Source organism: Bos taurus, chromosome 1, assembly GCF_002263795.3.
Source record: "Bos taurus isolate L1 Dominette 01449 registration number 42190680 breed Hereford chromosome 1, ARS-UCD2.0, whole genome shotgun sequence".
Lineage (NCBI taxonomy): Eukaryota > Metazoa > Chordata > Mammalia > Artiodactyla > Bovidae > Bos > Bos taurus.
The window spans coordinates 90167019-90186238 of NC_037328.1; the positions used below are offsets into that span (position 1 = coordinate 90167019).

The 19220-nt window shown below is 36.2% G+C and overlaps 1 protein-coding gene across 4 annotated transcripts in view; it reads left to right on the plus strand.

The window, feature by feature from the left end:
- TBL1XR1 (TBL1X/Y related 1) overlaps positions 1-19220 on the plus strand; it is a 178248-nt gene that overhangs the window by 136821 nt on the left and 22207 nt on the right. For all 4 annotated transcript variants that reach the window (XM_015472413.3, NM_001193029.3, XM_059886394.1 and 1 more), the window contains 7 exons: positions 7588-7733; positions 9950-10172; positions 10892-11024; positions 11378-11519; positions 14194-14257; positions 14352-14449; positions 15619-15679. In XM_015472413.3, coding sequence (XP_015327899.2) covers positions 7588-7733; positions 9950-10172; positions 10892-11024; positions 11378-11519; positions 14194-14257; positions 14352-14449; positions 15619-15679 — 867 coding nt within the window. The remainder of the gene's footprint in view (positions 1-7587; positions 7734-9949; positions 10173-10891; positions 11025-11377; positions 11520-14193; positions 14258-14351; positions 14450-15618; positions 15680-19220) is intronic.

Here is a 19220-nt window from a genome sequence, read left to right on the forward strand (position 1 = left end):
TCAGAAAAAAATGCTTCTTAATTTTATGTTTTAAGGTATTTTATGTTGCAGTAAACGTAAAGCAAAAATGATATATTTTTTAAATACCTTGTATGGTAGACTAATATTTATCATATTAAATCCTATGTAATTGTTAACTGTGTTCTTAGTTGTGCTTTGTGTATTCTTTACAAAACTGTATACGGTGTACTGGTGATGAAGTATGATGTTAAGCCACATGTCTAAAATGTGAACACCAGTCCCTTTATAAAATTGGTAACTTTCTATTTACATTATGAATTTATAGGGGAAAATCAGACTACACTGATGACATTTTGACTTGACAGTTTTTCTAGAAAGGCAGCTTGCAATAAATTTAAGAACCACCTATAACCAGCATTCTGAAGTTTGATCCTCTGACCACCTGCATCACTATCACTTAAGAGAACTAGGAGTGGGCCCCAGAATTTGCATTTTACAGATGTTCCAAGTGGTTCTTAGGCTCAATTAATGATGGATCTGTACTAGTCGTAGGATAATTAGAACTTGACAAGAAGGTGTTATATATTCACAGTATCTTGAGATCCATCTCCTGAGGTAATAAAATCACTTAACTTGTTTTAATCTTAAATACTTCATATACTATGTGGTAAATCTCCTATTATGACTATTATCAGTACTAGAAAATATTACCTGTAAAAGTCCTCCCCCCCCCACCCCCGGTTACATAACTTCTCAGAGCTCCCATTTTCTCGTTTATAAAATTTGTTAGTAATACTTGCTGAAAAGGAACTACAGCATGGTATTCAGCCTCAAATGTTTTATAAACTTCTGTCTGAAATAAGCCATCCTTCCTTATTTGTTAAAACCAATTAAGAGAAAAATTTATTGTAGTATAGTTTTATTCTGCTGGAACCTTCTATCTTTCTCATTTAAATCTCTGGAAAATTCACCCTGAGCATATTACTTTGATCATTATCATTTTGCGATGTTATGAACTAGACTTTTCATATTTAACAAATATTTCCTGGGGAATAAAATTTGTTTTTTTTTCTTTTTGGATTTGACATGTAGTGCTACAATTAATGATTGATTTGATTCAGTGTGTTCCCTTTAATTAGCATTTACCCAAGGACATTAATAACTTGATCACCTTAATAACTTATATTTAGCAATGGTAGGTAGAATAAATACTAATATTATAGTTGGTTGTATACAAGAGAAACTGATGCAGGGTTAGTTTTAGAGGAGCTAAGCTGCTTTGCATCTTTTAAATTTTCTCCCCCTCCCCTCACTCCTGCCCGCTTTGTGTCACTTGACTCTCCTGTAGTTGTTTATTTTTTTCTAACGAAATTGTTCCAGGCAATTATTTGTGAACTTTGTGGCACTCGTTTTTCTTGTTGCTTTGTATAAGATGAAATTTTGCTTGAATTGTGTATTTGGTTTAGGGGAGAATTCTTGGTTCTAGATTTTATTGTCATCTATTACATGTTTAGGAGCTCATAGATGAACCTGTGTTGAACACTATGAAACAGTTGCATTTTATGATTGAAAACTAACTGGAAAATGCAGAAACAACATGTCCTTATTACTGAATAATTTTCTAGATTGTGATTCTGAATACTGTTATTTTTAAAAATCCTCATGTTTTTAGAACTGAGATTCATCTTGCCATATAGTCTCCATTTATGAGAAGGTGATGATATATGTAGGCTTAAAGCATTCACTTCATGAAAGATCTTGTCTCTCCTGCACCCCACTTCACTCTTGTACTCTTTTCAAAAGGATATTGCTTCTCCCAGGAAATAGGCCTTGCACCACACCACTTCTTACATGATGCTTGCTTAAAATGTTACATTTGTTTATAAGGTCACGCATCAAACACACACTTAATTTGGAAATCTAAACATGATCATAATGATCATAGTGGGCACAAAGTAGCCAGAATGTTTGTTTAACTTTATGGTTCTGACCTGTAATACCCAACAGCCCATTCGTTTGTCTTTTTCATTCATTGGTTTTTGTATTAACCTCTCCAATGGCCAGTAGAGTATCAGCAGTTAAATGATAGTGTAGTTTCTCTTAACTCAGATAAAGGTAACTGGGCTAGATAAACACTGCTTCTTACATATCCTCCGCTGGTGCTATTTATAAACAGATTTTAACAGCAGGCTGGAAGGAGTTTAGATTAAATGGCTATCAGTAATGTGCCTTTCACCATGAAGAAATGGAGAGGAAAGGTCAGCATCTGATATTGCCACCATGAGTCTTGTCTTTCAGTTTTTGTGAGTACATGGTCAGTTACAAAACTGCAAGTAGGTACATAGTTTTGTTGTATAATAAAATATGCAGTGGCGTTAATTTGATACATACAGTTGTTGTACACATGACTAATGAACAATAAATAGCAAGCAGCTGTCATAAATGCTGATAATTAACTATACTTTTATCCAAATCACTTTTTCTCCTCTTTTTGTAAACTGAATAACTATTTTTTTTGCTGATAAAGGAAATTCCTGTTACACATTCCGACTGACAAACTTGTTAGAAGACAAAGGTCCTTTAATGGTTGCCAAACAGAGAACTTGTTCAATCTTAATAGTAATCTTTTTGTTTTTTTAGGAATAACCAGCGTAGTAAGCATATAAGGAAACGTATAAATTGCTGATGGCTTCATAAACTTGTACAGTTTTTTTGAAAAGCAGTTTGGCAGTCATGAACTTCCGTTGAAGTGCTGATGTCCCCTTCAACTTCTGAGGGAATCCATCCTAAAGAAAAAAAAAATATATACATGGCAAAAGCCTATACACATAGATATTTGAAGTAAGAGTCTTTTAAAGAGTGAACATTGGAAAATCCAAATGTCCAGCCATGGGGTGAATAATTTACTAGCTGGTACATTTATTGGATGAATATTATAATAAAATTATTTCAGAAAATATAATTCATATAAAATATTCAGATATATATATATATATAAAGGGCAAAATTAGGGCACAAAACTGCATAGCCAGTGTATTGTGCTGGACAAAAGGAAATAAAATATTTTAACAGTTGTATTTGGGTTTTGGTATTGTAATTTTTTTTCTTCACTCCTTTCTTCCTTTCCTTTTTTTATTTTTTTAAATAAGTGTTAGGTCCATCTAACTTTTCAACATACAAGGTCCCATGTAGCATTTTTTTCTCTACTTCTTTTTACCTTTTCTAAAACCTTCACTCATTTAAATATGGAACTTTTTGTACTAAACAAAATTCTGGGTCTATAGGATAGAATTGGAAACAGATTTGGGGTCAAGAGGGTATGTGGTGATGGAAGCAGGGTTATAATTTTCTGGGCTTTTCTGACCTGAGGCTGAGAAGAGGGCCTTGTGTAAGTCAGATTTTACTTCCATATAGGGCACTGTATCGTGTTAGTAGTTAAGCTTTGCCTCCCACCTCACCGCCACTCCCCCGCCGCCCCCGGCCCTGTTCAGATACCCTACACCATAACCATATTCAGAGCCCTTTTTCATGCTCGTATACCCTCCATTTGCAAAGTAGAGTTGACAGGCTCTGAAAGACTTGACTTCCCTTTGAGGAAACCATCCCTGTCATCCCAAGAGAGGTCACTCCTAAAACAAGCCATATGTAGAAAATGGTTGTCTTGTGATCTCATTTCTTACGTGGGACAGTGCGTGGCCTCAGAAGTAACCGCACACAGACCCCCGTACCACTGCCGGTCCCGACCACTGAATATCCTTGAATTACTGCATACTGAACTTTGCCTTACTCCTCTCTGGATTTCCTTTTCTATCTCCCAGATTTTAATCCCTCTAGTGAATGTGTAGAATACTTGATTGTAGAGAATTTATACAAAGTATTATTTATATCAGCTTTGCTTTGACTCCTGGAAAGAAGGGATGCTATATTAGGCAAGCAGGCTAGACTTAAGCATTTCACAGACTGTGAGTTGATGCCTTTTGCCTTTTACTATGTGGATCAAAAGCTGTCCCTGAAAAAGTATTGCCTGCATATATATTTACAGATAAATGCAGATATATTTTGGCATAACCCTGGTTCAAGTTTTAGTTTTTCAAGGGAGATTTAAGTCATATGTTTTCTCTGGATTCATAGATTTCCTGATGTGCCAAGATAAATTATAGTAGAATTGCATTCTGATTTAACAAATGTTTATTGAACACTAGTAAAATTAGGTGACATCTAGTTTCCTAAAATTGAAAGATTACTAGACATTAACCCCATCTTCAGACATCCCAGTTGTATTAATCATACATATACACACTACCCGTAGAATGCTACACATACACAAATTAGAGGATTAGTATAGAAGAGAAATACCAATCCTGGAGCAGCAGGAGGAAGGACTTCACCTCCATTCACATAGGTGAAAAGTGCGTGGGAACACATAAAGCCCAAAGGCATGAGATAGCACAGTATATTCTAGGTCTTGGTTGAAGTGGGGAGATAAGCCTGGAGAGATGAGTAGGGTAAAGATTGCAAAAGTTACTGTGTGTCACACTTAGAGAATTTGACCTTGATTATGAAGGCCAAAAGGATTGTTGAAAGTACTCAAGTAAGGAGTGGGATGATCATTTTTTGTTTCACAAGTAGTCTTCTAGCCATAGTGTTGCAAGTGTACTTAACTGGGGAAGAGAGGAAAGGAACTTACGACAGCAGTGGTCCAGGTAAAGGATGATGGGGGACTAAAATCCAGGTGTGGGCACACAAGGAAAGCTGATGACAGACCAGAGAGGGAGAGTTGATAGGGTTTGGCGAATGGTGGAATGCCAGGGGCTGACGGGAAGTGAGGAGGACCTGAGGTGTAGCATGGCAAGATGAAAAGTTTCTAAGGAAGAAGTTGTTTTAGGGAGGGGAAGAAGAGGAGTAGTTTTGAACATAATTTTAAGCTGCTTTGTAATGCTGTAACTAGAAATTTAAAAAAAGTTACTGTTCAATTCAGCATGTGTTTAAGAAGAGCATTTTAAGTATGGACCTCCTTTAGGGCAAATATATATTAACGATAAGTGCCAAAACACTATTAAGGATGACTTTAGGGTTGTTTTCTTGCTATTTGAGAAGATCGTAAGTGCATATGTAATACCTAAGGATAACAGAGAGCACCTGGTGTCACACAAAAAAATTCAGAACATAGGCAACATTCCAGTTAAAAATTGACATTGTTCTACGTGCAGCTTTTAGGATATTCTTGGACATAATCTTGAACTTTGTCATCTAATTAAACAGAGTCTAAATGTAATTAATAATTATTTAAATTGCACTCAGAAATTGGAGTACAGAAGTCATAGACTTTGCTGCAGTTTAGAAGGCTTTGGAAAATCAAAGTATCTTGCTTTTTAATAAAATATCTTACTGTCTCAAGTGCTACTGATGCCACTTTCTAATACCCTGAAACGAAATAAGAATAATGATGCAGTCTTTTATGTTTTGTTGATATGCAGGAGCTCCCTCTGCCTTAGCTTTATCCTTGACCCTGTTCTAACTGTTCAGTAGGATGGGGGGAATGCAGTGGTTATGGCCATGGTCCCTGAATAAATCTATTTTCTTTGTGTTTTCTCATCTGCTAAGATGAGAAATTAGTGCATGATACAGGCCCTCTGTAAGTGATATCGTCTATCTTGAAGCCTTCTACCCCAAGCCACTTGGTTGTTTAGCTTTTTTTCCCCCTTTCTGTTGTTATATGATTTACTGCAGAATTTATTTGGGGAGGGTTATGAAATTGAGAACAGGGGTCTCCAGCCTCACTGCTTCTGGATTTCACTGCCATTATCTCATAACCTTTCTCCTCAGTCCTTCCTAGTCTTTTTTCTTAGTTTCCTATCCTGGTGATCTGGGATCTGCTCATACTCAAGTAGTTCTGGGTTTCCTGATAGGGACAGAGCAAAACGGTGCTTTTTTCATTTGTATTTTTTGTGCCTTCCTTGTGAGCTCAGATTAAGTTGCAGATTATAAATGCTTTTTTAATAATGATCTTGTCTATGGGTGAAATCAAGAAGTCAAAATTCAAGACTTATAAGATAGCATTTTCTTCTTTTTTTTTCTTTTTAAGCGTCTTTTTTTTTTTTTTTTTAACTTTACAATATTATATTGATTTTGCCATACATCAACATGAATCCGCCACGAGTGTACATGTGTTTCCAGTCCTGAACCCCACTCCCACCTCCCTCCCCGTACCATCCCTCTGGGTCATCCCAGTGCACCAGCCCCAAGCATCCGGTATCCTGCATCGAACCTGGACTAGCGATTCGTTTCTTATATGATATTATACATGTTTCAATGCCATTCTCCCAAATCATCCCACCCTCTCCCTCTCCCACAGAGTCCAAAACACCAATACACTATACTAACGCATATATATGGAATTTAGAAAGATGGTAACGATTCTTACTTCTCACTATGGGTAGTTACAGAAATGGTTAGGTATCTCAAAGAGGTAAGGAAGGGACAGCCCTAAGGAAAATCAACTTAGGTGTACTATGACTCTCTGTTAACCAATTAAAGTAGCCTCTAGCCACATGCTCTTTGTGAGCCCACAGTATTTTATGACAGACTGTTCATAAGTGCCACAAGGAGTCTGAGAGTGCAAGCACAAAACAAAACAAAAAAAACATGGACTAAGCACTAAACAGCTAGGGATAGACAGGCTCGACAACGCGTTGCATGGATTAAATTAGTTTAACCAAGACCCAAGTAAGCCCGTGTTCATTTACCTTATTTAACATTCTGTACAGACGTATAATTTAATTGAATTATTTAACGTTAATGATAGTTACTAGTTAAGCTCTGATGGATATGTTGGTAAAGAGAATAACCACCCTCAGTCTGTCAGTTTACTAGAATTTTACTTTTGGATTTGGACTTGACTTGCATAAAAAGCAAGAGTGACTTAAATTTATTTAAAATTAGACTTTTGTTATGTGAATATTTTGGTTTGAGTATTTCAAATTAAAATCAAAGAGTTGTTGATAGACATACAAATTGGATTTTCACTTGTCAGCTGTTCTTTTTCTAAAGCTTCCATTTAGATGGGTTATTAATAAGTAGCAAAAAATTAGTAACTTTTTTTAGTATTTAATCATATATATAATGAAAGTTAAGCTTGAAAATTATTTTTCATTATTAAATTACAGTTTTCATTCCTTATGTTTTAGTTTGCTTTTTATTTCCTAAGTAGTTTTTAAAAACAGCCTACAAAATATAGAATTACAAGATATATGATGATTTTATATACAGAAATTTTAATATACTACAGAAATATTAACTGTCATTTAATTTATCTTGAGTGAAGCATTTAAGTCACATGACTTAGAAAGGCTTTTCCCCAACTTTAAAGTTTAATACTATTTGTTGAGGAAAATTACGTTATGTGCTACGGTTATATAATTAAAGTGAAGAGGAAAATACATGATGGTTAATGTGTTTGGATTTTGATACTTCTTTTGTTTAAAAACATATTTGACCTTAGCTAACAGTCTGGGATTTCAAATGGGTGTCAGGTGGATTTGAAAGATTACAGAAGTCTTTCCTTTGTGTTACATTGCATGTTGCCCTTTGGAGAATAAATCGTTACACCTTTTCTTTTGCTTTCAGGATTTTCTCATTCAGCGTTCACCTTCGGTATAGAAAGCCATATCAGTCAGTCCAACATTAATGGTGCCCTCGTCCCACCTGCTGCATTGATTTCTATCATCCAGAAAGGTCTACAGTATGTAGAGGCAGAAGTTAGTATTAATGAGGTAAGGAAGACTTAGTTCAAGTACTAATTCTTACTCTTAAATGCTTCCTTAAATATCTGGCATCTTGCTTGCTCATTCATTATCTGACTTCAGCTTCACCAGGTAAACAAAACTGAAGGACATTATTCCTAATGTGGTGTCAGGGCGCACAGGCAAGGCTGATGGCTCTCAACTATAAGGACCACTATCTTATTGCTTTTTACATGGTTTAATAAGTAAACAGTAAGAAATAATTTTCTTTAAAATAAGAAAATTGTGCTGTGGAATACTGAGACCATAATTGATTGAGAAATTAGAAGATCTTAGGTTATTTGGTTGTACGTGATTTTGGAAGGCACCTGTCTACAGTCTATATGATATAGGTAGTTTAACTCATGTCAGTCAGTTATGGCCTATGAGCCAAAGTCTGCCTACCGCTTGTTTCTGTAATGTTTGCTTGGGGCACAGTCACACTCCTTAAGTTGTGTATTATCTAGCTTTTGTGCTACAGTGGCAGCATTGAGTGGTTGTGACAGAGACCTTAGGTCTGCAAAGCCCAAAATATGCAGAAAGACTCTGCACACCCTGGTATAGCTGGAAATTTTTATACATGGTCAGGATTTGTGGTATATGGAGCTTTTTACCTTATTTTCATTTCAGAGATTAACATATTCCCCTTTCCTTTTGCAGGTATTTTAAAAACTAAAGCATCCATGGTTTCTACATCAGTATTTATTACTATAATTATAGTGTACTAAATTGATTATTTTTTAAATTTCCTCATGTCTATAACTGAAAAATCTATTGATACTAAATTAAATGTGTCCTCATTGTCTTTTAGCACTTTGCCTCCCAAAGTATACTTATTGCAGAAAATGATAAAACAATTTCTCCCAGTGGCCAGAGTTGAAGTCTTCATTTTTTCTGAAAAAAATTTTTCTAGATTTAATATAGTACTCTACAATATATCTATATTGGTTTTAATCTTTTTTTTTAAGTTTAAATACTTGCTCCAGCTCCTCAAATACTCCATTATAATCGACAGTTCAGAGAGATGTGCAATGTTTTGTAACTTGGAGCATCCCATCACACCACTTAGTGCGTGTTCACTGGCTTAAGTGAGCCAGGCTTCATTTATGCATGTTTCTAGCTAATATGCACTGTTTCTATTTCTGACTTGCTCTGTGCCTGTGTCTCTTCTCCTGCTTGCTTTAGAACTTATTTATTGTGAACTTCCTAATACCAGTGAGAGGAGCTTTGGAAAATTATAGCAACTTGATAAAATTAAAGAACACTAGCCTGTGAATTGTAGTTGTACTTCTCAAATGTTACTGTGCATATAAGACTCTCCCCAAAAGCTTGTTAAAACAGAGATTCCTGAGCCCTTTAGAGATTTTGATTCTGTAGCTTTGAGTCTACATTTCTAACAAGTTTCCAGGTGATGGTGGGACTGTTGGTCCTTGGATTGCGCTTTGAATAGCACCAGTTAACAAATTCCAGCTGTGAAAGTCTTTAAATCTTACTGTGCTCATATTTCAACAGTAGTAAAATGAGGGACTTACCTGGCATTCCAGGATTAAGATTTTGCCTTCCAGTGGAGCGGCATGGGTTCAATCCCTGGTCAGGGAGCTGATCTACCTGCTTTCGGGCCAAAAAAACAACACATAAAACAGAAGCAGTATTGTAACAAATGCAACAAGGTCTTAAAAACAATAACAGTAGTAAAATGAGGTGATTGTATGTATTAATGTCTATTGATATGTCTATTTCTGCCTTAATATTTTAATTAAATCACAAGAAACTTTTGCATTCAGCAAAACTATTTTAAAAGTTTTTAGTTTTAAAGAAGTATTTACCAAAATGTGGCACCAAATCTCTTATCATTTTATTAACTATCCCACATTACTTTTGACTAACAGAACTTTGGAATATAATTGAAAGCCTTTTTACCCTCCAGGCCTATTTTTTTTTAATTCCTTTCACTATTTCAGCTTTGATCTGTGCAGCACTTAACAGTAAGAATTGGGTGAGGAAGACAGTTGGAGCAGCTGTTTACAGTGCTTCTTTAGTTTCCTTCTTCCCTCCCGGTTCCTTCCTTCCTTTCTTACATGCGCTCAGGAAATTACCTAAAAGTGTTTTTTCTTGGAATGATGATTTTCTGCTGTTAACTTGTATGAATACAAATTACTCTAAATGTGTTACCTTTGATTTTTCTTCTCACAATTTTTCAAATCCAGGATGGTACCTTGTTTGATGGTCGACCAATAGAGTCCCTGTCACTGATAGATGCCGTAATGCCTGATGTAGTACAAACAAGACAACAAGCTTATAGAGATAAACTTGCACAGCAACAAGCAGCAGCTGCTGCAGCTGCTGCAGCTGCGACAAACCAACAAGGATCTGCAAAAAATGGAGAAAACACAGCAAATGGGGAGGAGAATGGAGCACATACTATAGCAAGTGAGCTGAAAGAAGAATCTTTTTAAGTTCCATTAAAAAAGAAACTTGCTTTATGGGGATGCCTCATTTTAGCTGAACTAATACTGTCTATTTAATTTTTGCCAACTTGTTCCCCTAACTTGTATCACACAATTCAGATTTTTATGCTTAAAGCTCCATAAAGCTAGATTTACTCTCATGGACCTTATTTTCATTCTTTTTAAAAAAATATTTAGAAACCGTTTTTTTTTTATTGTTAGGTGAATTTTGTGTCTGCATTTGATTTCTAAATATAATTTATACCAGTAGTCATTAACAGATACAATAAAGCTTTGGCGTGGAGATATAAAGGCAACTCGATGTTATATGAATGATATCAGCAACCCCTACTGGCAGAAATTCAGAATAGTGTTGGCATGGATTATATTTAATTCAAACTATTTTATCATTTTTAACTGTGTTTGGGCCTAACCTTTCACAGTCTTCCTCTAGTCCTGCTCCCCCATCTCTGAACACACACTTAGATGCACATCTCTTTTTAAAAAATTACATTCATATTTAACTAAAGATTGGAATTTATTTTTCATGTGATAAATTCTGTATAGTCATTTTCGACATTACCTGACATAGTGGAATAAGAAAGTTACACTCTATCTGCTGGTTAGGAATTCCTTTTTTCCCCCAATATGCTGTGATATTATTACCTAACTGGAATTTTCCATCTGTTTCTCATGATGCAGATAATCATACTGATATGATGGAAGTGGATGGGGATGTTGAAATCCCTCCTAATAAAGCAGTTGTGTTACGGGGCCATGAATCTGAAGTTTTCATCTGTGCCTGGAACCCCGTTAGTGATCTCTTGGCATCAGGGTATGTTTCTCAAAGTGAAATTAAAATGGATTTCTAAAAGTATCTTACTGAAATATTGCATGTTCTACAAATACATTGTTTACACTTTCAGGTTTTTGTTGTTGCTTGTTTGTGGTCATTTTACCCCGTAAATGTTTATTTCTTCATAAAGTAATGTTAGAGTTTTTAAACTACTGCCTCAGGAGTGATTTTGGCATCTCCAAAATGGAGACTGAGAAAAATACTGGAAATGGAAATGCCTGATAGTCTAATTTGTATTTGCGTCATTAATAACAGAATGTAAATTTGTTGCCTTGATTTCTGTAATACTTGAGAATATCATGAAAATTTAAAATAAGTTGCATACTTTATAGGTCTGGAGACTCAACAGCAAGAATATGGAATCTTAGTGAAAACAGCACGAGTGGCTCCACACAGTTGGTGCTTAGACATTGTATACGAGAAGGAGGGCAAGACGTCCCAAGCAACAAGGATGTGACGTCGCTAGATTGGAATGTGAGTATCACTGTGTTGTCCATGATGGATGTAGTTACTAACATACGTAACCTCTCTGAGCCTCAAACTAGTGGCAGGGTATGTCTGTGTGTTCAGGTATTTTTGAATTTCACTAATAAGAACAGCAGACTAGGAGTCCCCAACCCAAAATGTGTTAAAAGCAAAGACTGTCCCTCGAGCAGTCGGAACAAGGTTCATCTTCCAGCCTCAGTTTCTCTAGCTGTAGAATGACTCTGTACTTCGTTGTCATCACATGTAAAGTAGGAGTGTATTAATGGTCTTACATAAATCAAATAATAAATGGAAACCAATAATAGGCACGTACTAAGTTCTTAATGGGCTTCCCTGATAGCTCAGTTGGTAAAGTCTGAAATTTAGGAGACCCAGTTCGATTCCTGAGTCAGGAAGATCCCCTGGAGAAGGGAAAGGCTACCTTCCAGTATTAATTAAGTTCCTAACTACTAAGTCCTTTGTTAGGGGTAGAAGAGAAATCTATGTAATAGAAACATAGTTTTGTTTCTCTCATTTTGCTGTTAATTGATGAAAACTTCATTGCCAGCTGCTTTTTAGGAACTGTTAGTCTAGATTATAAGCTTTATTCTAGCTGTAGGACTCTTAGAATTCTCTTATTCTATATATGATTCAATATCTTTGATTACTTTTACTTACCAGAAAATTTGATTTAACTATTGATAAAGCTCCATCCTTTCAGTTTCAAATATATACTTAACAGCTTTTTTTGCTACCATTCCCATAAGTAATTTGCGGGAAATTAGCATTTTAAAAGTTTCTGTATCTTTTCCTTTATTCCATGTTGTCTTTTTTCTTCCTTGTAACTTTATGTTCATTTTTTTAACACCCTCCCACTCCCCCAACTCTGGTTCTAGTAACTTCTTAGACTGTTATCAGTGTCATAAAGAATTTTAGAGGTCAGCTGTCCTTTTCTTAGCAAGTGGACATCCTTTCCTTCTCTGGCCTCTGTTTTAACAACATTTTGTGGGGTTTTTCAAAGTATCTTCTAAATCTCTTTCCAAGAAATAAGATCTGTCTTTCAAAGTGATTACACTATCAGAAGTTCTTAGTTACTATGAAATTCTTCCAGAACTCATGATAAGTGTTCTTTTCTAAATTTCCAACAATGTATTTACCCTTTCCCACCTATAAAGTTGAGAATTCCAAACGGTGTTATTTGATTGTAGGGTCAGAACTAAGAATTCCGTTCTTAAAATGGGACCTTACTATATCATAGGCCAAAGGCCTTATAGCCTTCTTAGGCTGTTTGGCTCAGAGACCATGTTAACTTAGTGCAATTTATAGTTTACACTGAAAAGGATTGTTAACAAATGATTTGTTGAGCTTGGTGTTTCTGAACTGCAAGTTAAAGCTTTTGAAAGTATAGACTTTTGGAAGATTTATTATTTGCTATGAACTTAAGTCTTCCCCTTGAAGGAGAAAATGTTATTGTTGTTTAATGGCTCATTTCCATGGCTAAAGCAGAAGCCTGTGAGGTAGCTGTTCCTTATTAGTCTCCTACTTTACTAGTGGTCCATGGTCTAAAACCATTAGTTTAAAGGAAACTTTGCATTGTGCAGAGTTTGGAAATAAACTTGTGCTGTTAGCTTCAACATTGCTCCTTCTTCCTTAGATAGAACTATAGGGGATTTCCAGATCCTAGCAGAACTGAATCTGCATCGCCTACAAACAGCATTTGTTTCTCACTTAACTGTACAGCTAGATGACTGGAGAGGTCTGAAAAGGTGATCTTGTTTTTATTTCTCTTACCAAAAAAAGCATCAGAAAGTACTGAGTGAGGCAGGATTTCATTGTCTCTCTCCTGTAATGTTTACTCATCTCAGCAATAGTCTGTGTAATGTACTCCGAAACTTGCATTTCCACAGAGTAGGCTAGATCTTAGCAAGTCCTGCCGTTGTACCGTTATTCAAGGCAAGACACCGTAGGAAATTTTAAGATTAGAGAAAACGTTAAAGATTTCTCCTCATAGTAGAATAGTTCCGGACAGTTGTGCTCACTTCGTTAGCTATAAAGTCAGCCTACACTCTTTTCTAACTCTTTTGTGTGTGTGTGTGCATTGCTATTTGAATTGGTACAGGAAAAAATTAACGAAAGAAATGTTTAATGTAGTGATATTTAAGAATCTGATCATCTGAAACAATATTGTTTGGAACACACACACAGTTTAGACAGTAAAAGACTTAGAGGAAGGACAATATGAGAACTTTTAATCATAGTGAAACATTTTGGAAGATTTTGATTTTGATTCAATACCTTTATTAAATCGTAAGGTTAAGATTTTGATGTCCTTTCTAATCCCCCACCCGACCCCCACCTTTAGTCCTGGGCCTTTGTGAGAGCACAGTAAGTAGACCTTAGCACCTGTAAGAGCGGTGATAATCCTGCTCCCAAGCAGTTACTGCCCTTCCAAGACTGGGGTGTGAGGCCTGCACCCTGACTGAATGCTGCCAAAATATTAGCTTCACAGCATGAAGGGTGTTCTGTAGGCCTTTTCTCGCACTTCTAAATAGGCAAAGCTGAAGGTCTTGAAGCAGAGAATGTTCCAGACCTGCTGTACTTGGGATTAAACATAATATATTCTAATAAAAATTAAATACCCTTTCTGGGTTATATAATTGAAAGAAATGTGTTTCTCCAACAGAGTGAAGGTACACTTCTAGCAACTGGTTCTTATGATGGGTTTGCCAGAATATGGACTAAAGATGGTAAATAAAGCATTTTTTTTCCCACTTGTTTTTTACTGTTGATCCAAATTATAAAGCTTAAAGTAATTTTAATGTTTTTCCTTTTGAATTTTAGGTAACCTTGCTAGCACTTTGGGGCAGCATAAAGGCCCCATATTTGCATTAAAATGGAATAAGAAAGGAAATTTCATCCTAAGTGCTGGAGTAGACAAGGTAATTAGCTTCTATAAAAGTTAATTTGTTAAAGAGTATACTTGAGAGTACTATTCTCCTCTGCTAATCACATAAGTAATAAAACATTCATATTTGGGAAATTCACATGTGAATTTATGTTAGGAATAGAAATGGTTTCTTAGATTTTCTGTCAGCTCATTCTTAAATCTGTGCAGATGCCTTTTATTCTTATCTGTGTGACCACTCTTCATTGTTTTGGAATTTGAGCCATAGTGAAGTCATATATCCGATACTCTTCATTGCTTTTCTGTAGTTTTTAGTTAATTGCATCAGTGTGGATGCTCTGGAGTGATTTCATGGGAAATCTTAGAGTCAGTCTGTTAGCTGAACTCCTAATGTTTAATTGAAAATGCAAGAAATATAGGGTTTTTCCAGCTTTCACCTAACATGGCTGGTAAACATGAGTAGGTTGAAATCATTTGTTATTTCTCTTTCATTTTAAAGTTATTTCCTTTAGCACACATCCCAGAGAAGATTGTTTTATAATAGAGGAAAGTACATGCCCATAGTTACCTGTATATTGTCAAAAAGGGAAGTAGGCAAAAAGGAAGAATATGAAGGTGGCCAGGAAGGGCAGGGGAAAGCCTTCTTACTAGTTACTGCCATTCTACAATACTTATGACCCCAAAGTTATAAAATTAGTGGTGGGAGGGTATTAGTGGAATTGTGAATATATCCATTCAGATGTATATGTTGTACTTTGCTGTAATATAAAAAACATTGTTTTAATTATTGTCAGAATTAAACCTGCCTTTATTTATAAATGTGAGCTTTAAAAATCTTAATATTGAGAATTAGCTGATTATAATATTAACCAAAAATTTACCTCCTCAAGCTACACAGCAATAAAAATCTGACATTAAATACACGACTACAATGGAGTTTCTCAATCGAATATAATGTTTGGTACTTACAGACAGCCAGTAATTGTTACTTGAAGTAAGTTAACTGATGAAAAGTCACCAGGGTAGAATCAAACTGCTTAACAGTTTAATTTAAACATCCTTTCCCTGCTCCCAGTGGAATATAGCCTCATTGTACTAAAACTAAATGTTAAATGTGCTCTGACATTTCATATTGCTTTAATATGATGAGGCATTTATGTATATATGATAAACTTAGCAATATATTTTTCTTTTCTATTTTAGACTACAATTATTTGGGATGCACATACTGGTGAAGCCAAGCAACAATTTCCTTTTCATTCAGGTAAATCTTCACAGTTTACATGAGAACTGTTGGAACTTTCTTCTGTTTTCCTAATTAAACTTTTAATAGCATATAGTTCATCTAAAATCTTGAACTATCAAATGTAAGTTTTGTTACTAGTCCTTTGAGGAGTTGATGTTCAGTGGCTTTCAGATAATTAATCATCAGAGGATCATCAAATGTTTTCTGTGAAATGTACCATAAAGCATTTTCAGCCTGGTGCCGTTAGAGTTGGTAATATTTAATGGTAAGAACATAGATTTTTGATCCAGGATGTCTAGGTGTGCTTGTGAATCCCACTCCACTTAACAAGCTTCAAGATTGAGTCATTGAACCTTTCTGAGCCGTATTTTCTGTCTGTAAACGAGGGATAAAAATAATACTGTTTGAGTAAGTGTGTAAGACTAATACATATATATGAAAATACTGCATAAACTTCTACAGATTTAGGTATTGTCATGTTTTATTTTATGTATCTAAATCAGTCCTCTTGCTTACCTAAAATAAAAATTATAAGGTTTTACCGATATTGCTGGAACTTTGGTGCTTCATATATTTTCTTTTAGGAAATAATTTGATACTTAAATCAGATAAATCTGATCTCCAAAATAGTGTGCTTCTTTCTCCATGATATATGGCCATGCAGCAGAGCATACATCCTGATGTGTAGAGACACTTTGATTTTAGTACCAACACTCTTGTGCATCCTAGAACTTTGTTCCTGCTTTCGGGGGGGTTTCTGAGAACAGAAACTGATGTTAAACTGGAACAAGATCCCTAATAATGTTTAGAACAGTAGTTTTAGTACTGCCTAATTTAATTACATCATGCAAGATTGTGTTGTGGTTGGAAAGAGTTGTAAATTGGAGGCTGAGTTAAGTAATTCTGGTTATTTTCAAGGCTTTGGTACTATCCTTTTTACACTCAGTGGCACAGTGTTACCTTTAAAACTGAAATGCAAAGCTTTTGGCATTTTGCTTTTTTGTATTTCTCTATTTAGTGTGATTCGATAAGTCAAATAAGGCACAAAAGATTTTTCAGTAGTGTCTGAGTGGCATAATTTTGCAAGTATTATGTTAAACAATTCAACTTGATTAAAGCTTATCACATTAATAAGTATTTATTTACACATCAGTTTCTGTTTACCTGTTTTAATCCCTTTCCGCCTTTGCTTCTAGTCCTCAACCAGATAGAATTCTCTTAGACCTCTGACCATTCTGCCTAAAGATTTTTCCTAAATCCTAGGAGTGATGGAAAATTGAAATAAGTGGGTGTGGCATCGTTATGAGTTGCTTTATAATGTGTGCCACCTTTCTGTTGGAGGTAATGCTCTTTATACACGATCCCATTTAGTCTTGGCTACAACCCAAAGACACTGTACAGGAGACAGGGATCAAACCATCCCCAAGGAAAAGAAATGCAAAAAAGCAAAACGGCTGTCTGGGGAGGCCTTACAAGTAGCTGTGAAAAGAAAGAGAAGCAAAAAGCAAAGGAGAAAAGGAAAGATATAAGCATCTGAATGCAGAGTTCGAAAGAATAGCAAGAAGAGATAAGAAAGCCTTCCTCAGCGATCAATGCAAAGAAATAGAGGAAAACAACAGAATGGGAAAGACTAGAGAGCTCTTCAAGAAAATTAGAGATACCAAGGGAACATTTCATGCCAAGATGGGCTCGATAAAGGACAGAAATGGTAGGGACCTAACAGAAGCAGAAGATATTAAGAAGAGGTGCCAAGAATACACAGAAGAACTGTACAAAAAAGATCTTCACGACCGAGATAATCACTATGGTGTGATCACTCACCTAGAGCCAGACATACTGGAATGTGAAGTCAAGTGGGCCTTAGAAAGCATCACTACGAACAAAGCTAGTGGAGGTGATGGAATTCCAGTTGAGCTGTTTCAAATCCTGAAAGATGATGCTGTGAAAGTGCTGCATTCAATATGCCAGCAAATTTAGAAAACTCAGCAGTGGCCACAGGACTGGAAAAGGTCAGTTTTCATTCCAATCCCAAAGAAAGGCAATGCCAAAGAATGCTCAAACTACCGCACAATTGCACTCATCTCACATGCTAGTAAAGTAATGCTCAAAATTCTCTAAGCCAGGGTTCAGCAATACGTGAAGCGTGAACTTCCAGAGAGAGGTTCAAGCTGGTTTTAGAAAAGGCAGAGGAACCAGAGATCAAATTGCCAACATCCGCTGGATCATGGAAAAAGCAAGAGAGTTCCAGAAAAACATCTATTTCAGCTTTATTGACTATGCCAAAGCCTTTGACTGTGTGGATCACAATAAACTGTGGAAAATTCTGAAAGAGATGGGAATACCAGACCCCCTGACCTGCCTCTTGAGAAACCTATATGCAGGTCAGGAAGCAACAGTTAGAATTGGACATGGAACAACAGACTGGTTCCAAATAGGAAAAGGAGTACATCAAGACTGTATATTGTCACCTGCAGAGTACATCATGAGAAACGTTGGGCTGGAAGAAGCACAAGCTGGAATCAAGATTGCCGGGAGAAATATCAATAACCTCAGATATGCAGATGACACCACCCTTATGGCAGAAAGTGAAGAGGAACTAAAAAGCCTCTTGATGAAAGTGAAAGAGGAGAGTCAAAAAGTTGGCCTAAAGCTCAGCATTCAGAAAACGAAGATCATGGCATCTGGTCCCATCACTTCATGGGAAATAGATGGGGAAACAGTGGAAACAGCATTGGACTTTTATCTTTTTGGGCTCCAGAATCACTGCAGATGGTGATTGCAGCCATGAAATTAAAAGACGCTTAGTCCTTGGAAGGAAAGTTATGACCAACCTAGATAGCATATTCAAAAGCAGAGACATTACTTTGCCAACAAAGGTCCGTCTAGTCAAGGCTATGGTTTTTCCTGTGGTCATGTATGGATGTGAGAGTTGGACTGTGAAAAAAGCTGAGTGCCAAAGAATTGATGCTTTTGAAGTGTGGTGTTGGAGAAGACTCTTGAGAGTCCCTTGGACTGCAAGGAGATCCAACCAGTCCATTCTGAAGGAGATCAGCCCTGGGTGTTCTTTGGAAGGAATGATGCTAAAGCTGAAACTCAGTACTTTGGCCACCTGATAAGAAGAGTTGACTCATTGGAAAAAACTCTGATGCTGGGAGGGATTGGGGGCAGGAGGAAAAAGGGACAACAGAGGATGAGATGGCCAGATGGCATCACTGACTCTATGCACGTGAGTCTGAGTGAACTCCGAGAGTTGGTGATGGACAGGGAGGCCTGGCGTGCTGCGATTCATGGGGTTGCAAAGACCGAACTGAACTAACTGAACAACCCAAAGAGGTAGATGATGTAGAAGTCATTTTACAGATAAAAAGCCATTTTACCTGTGATATTCTTTCCTGCCATGCTTTTTTTATTTTTTAAATGGCTTTATTGAGGGAGATGTGTGTATGTCCAGTTCCTCCGTATCCGTGCCAGCACTTGGTATATGATTAGTCTTTTTAATTGTGTCCACTCTAATGAGTGTGTAGTGATATCTCACTGTGGTTTTATTTGTAGTTCCTAA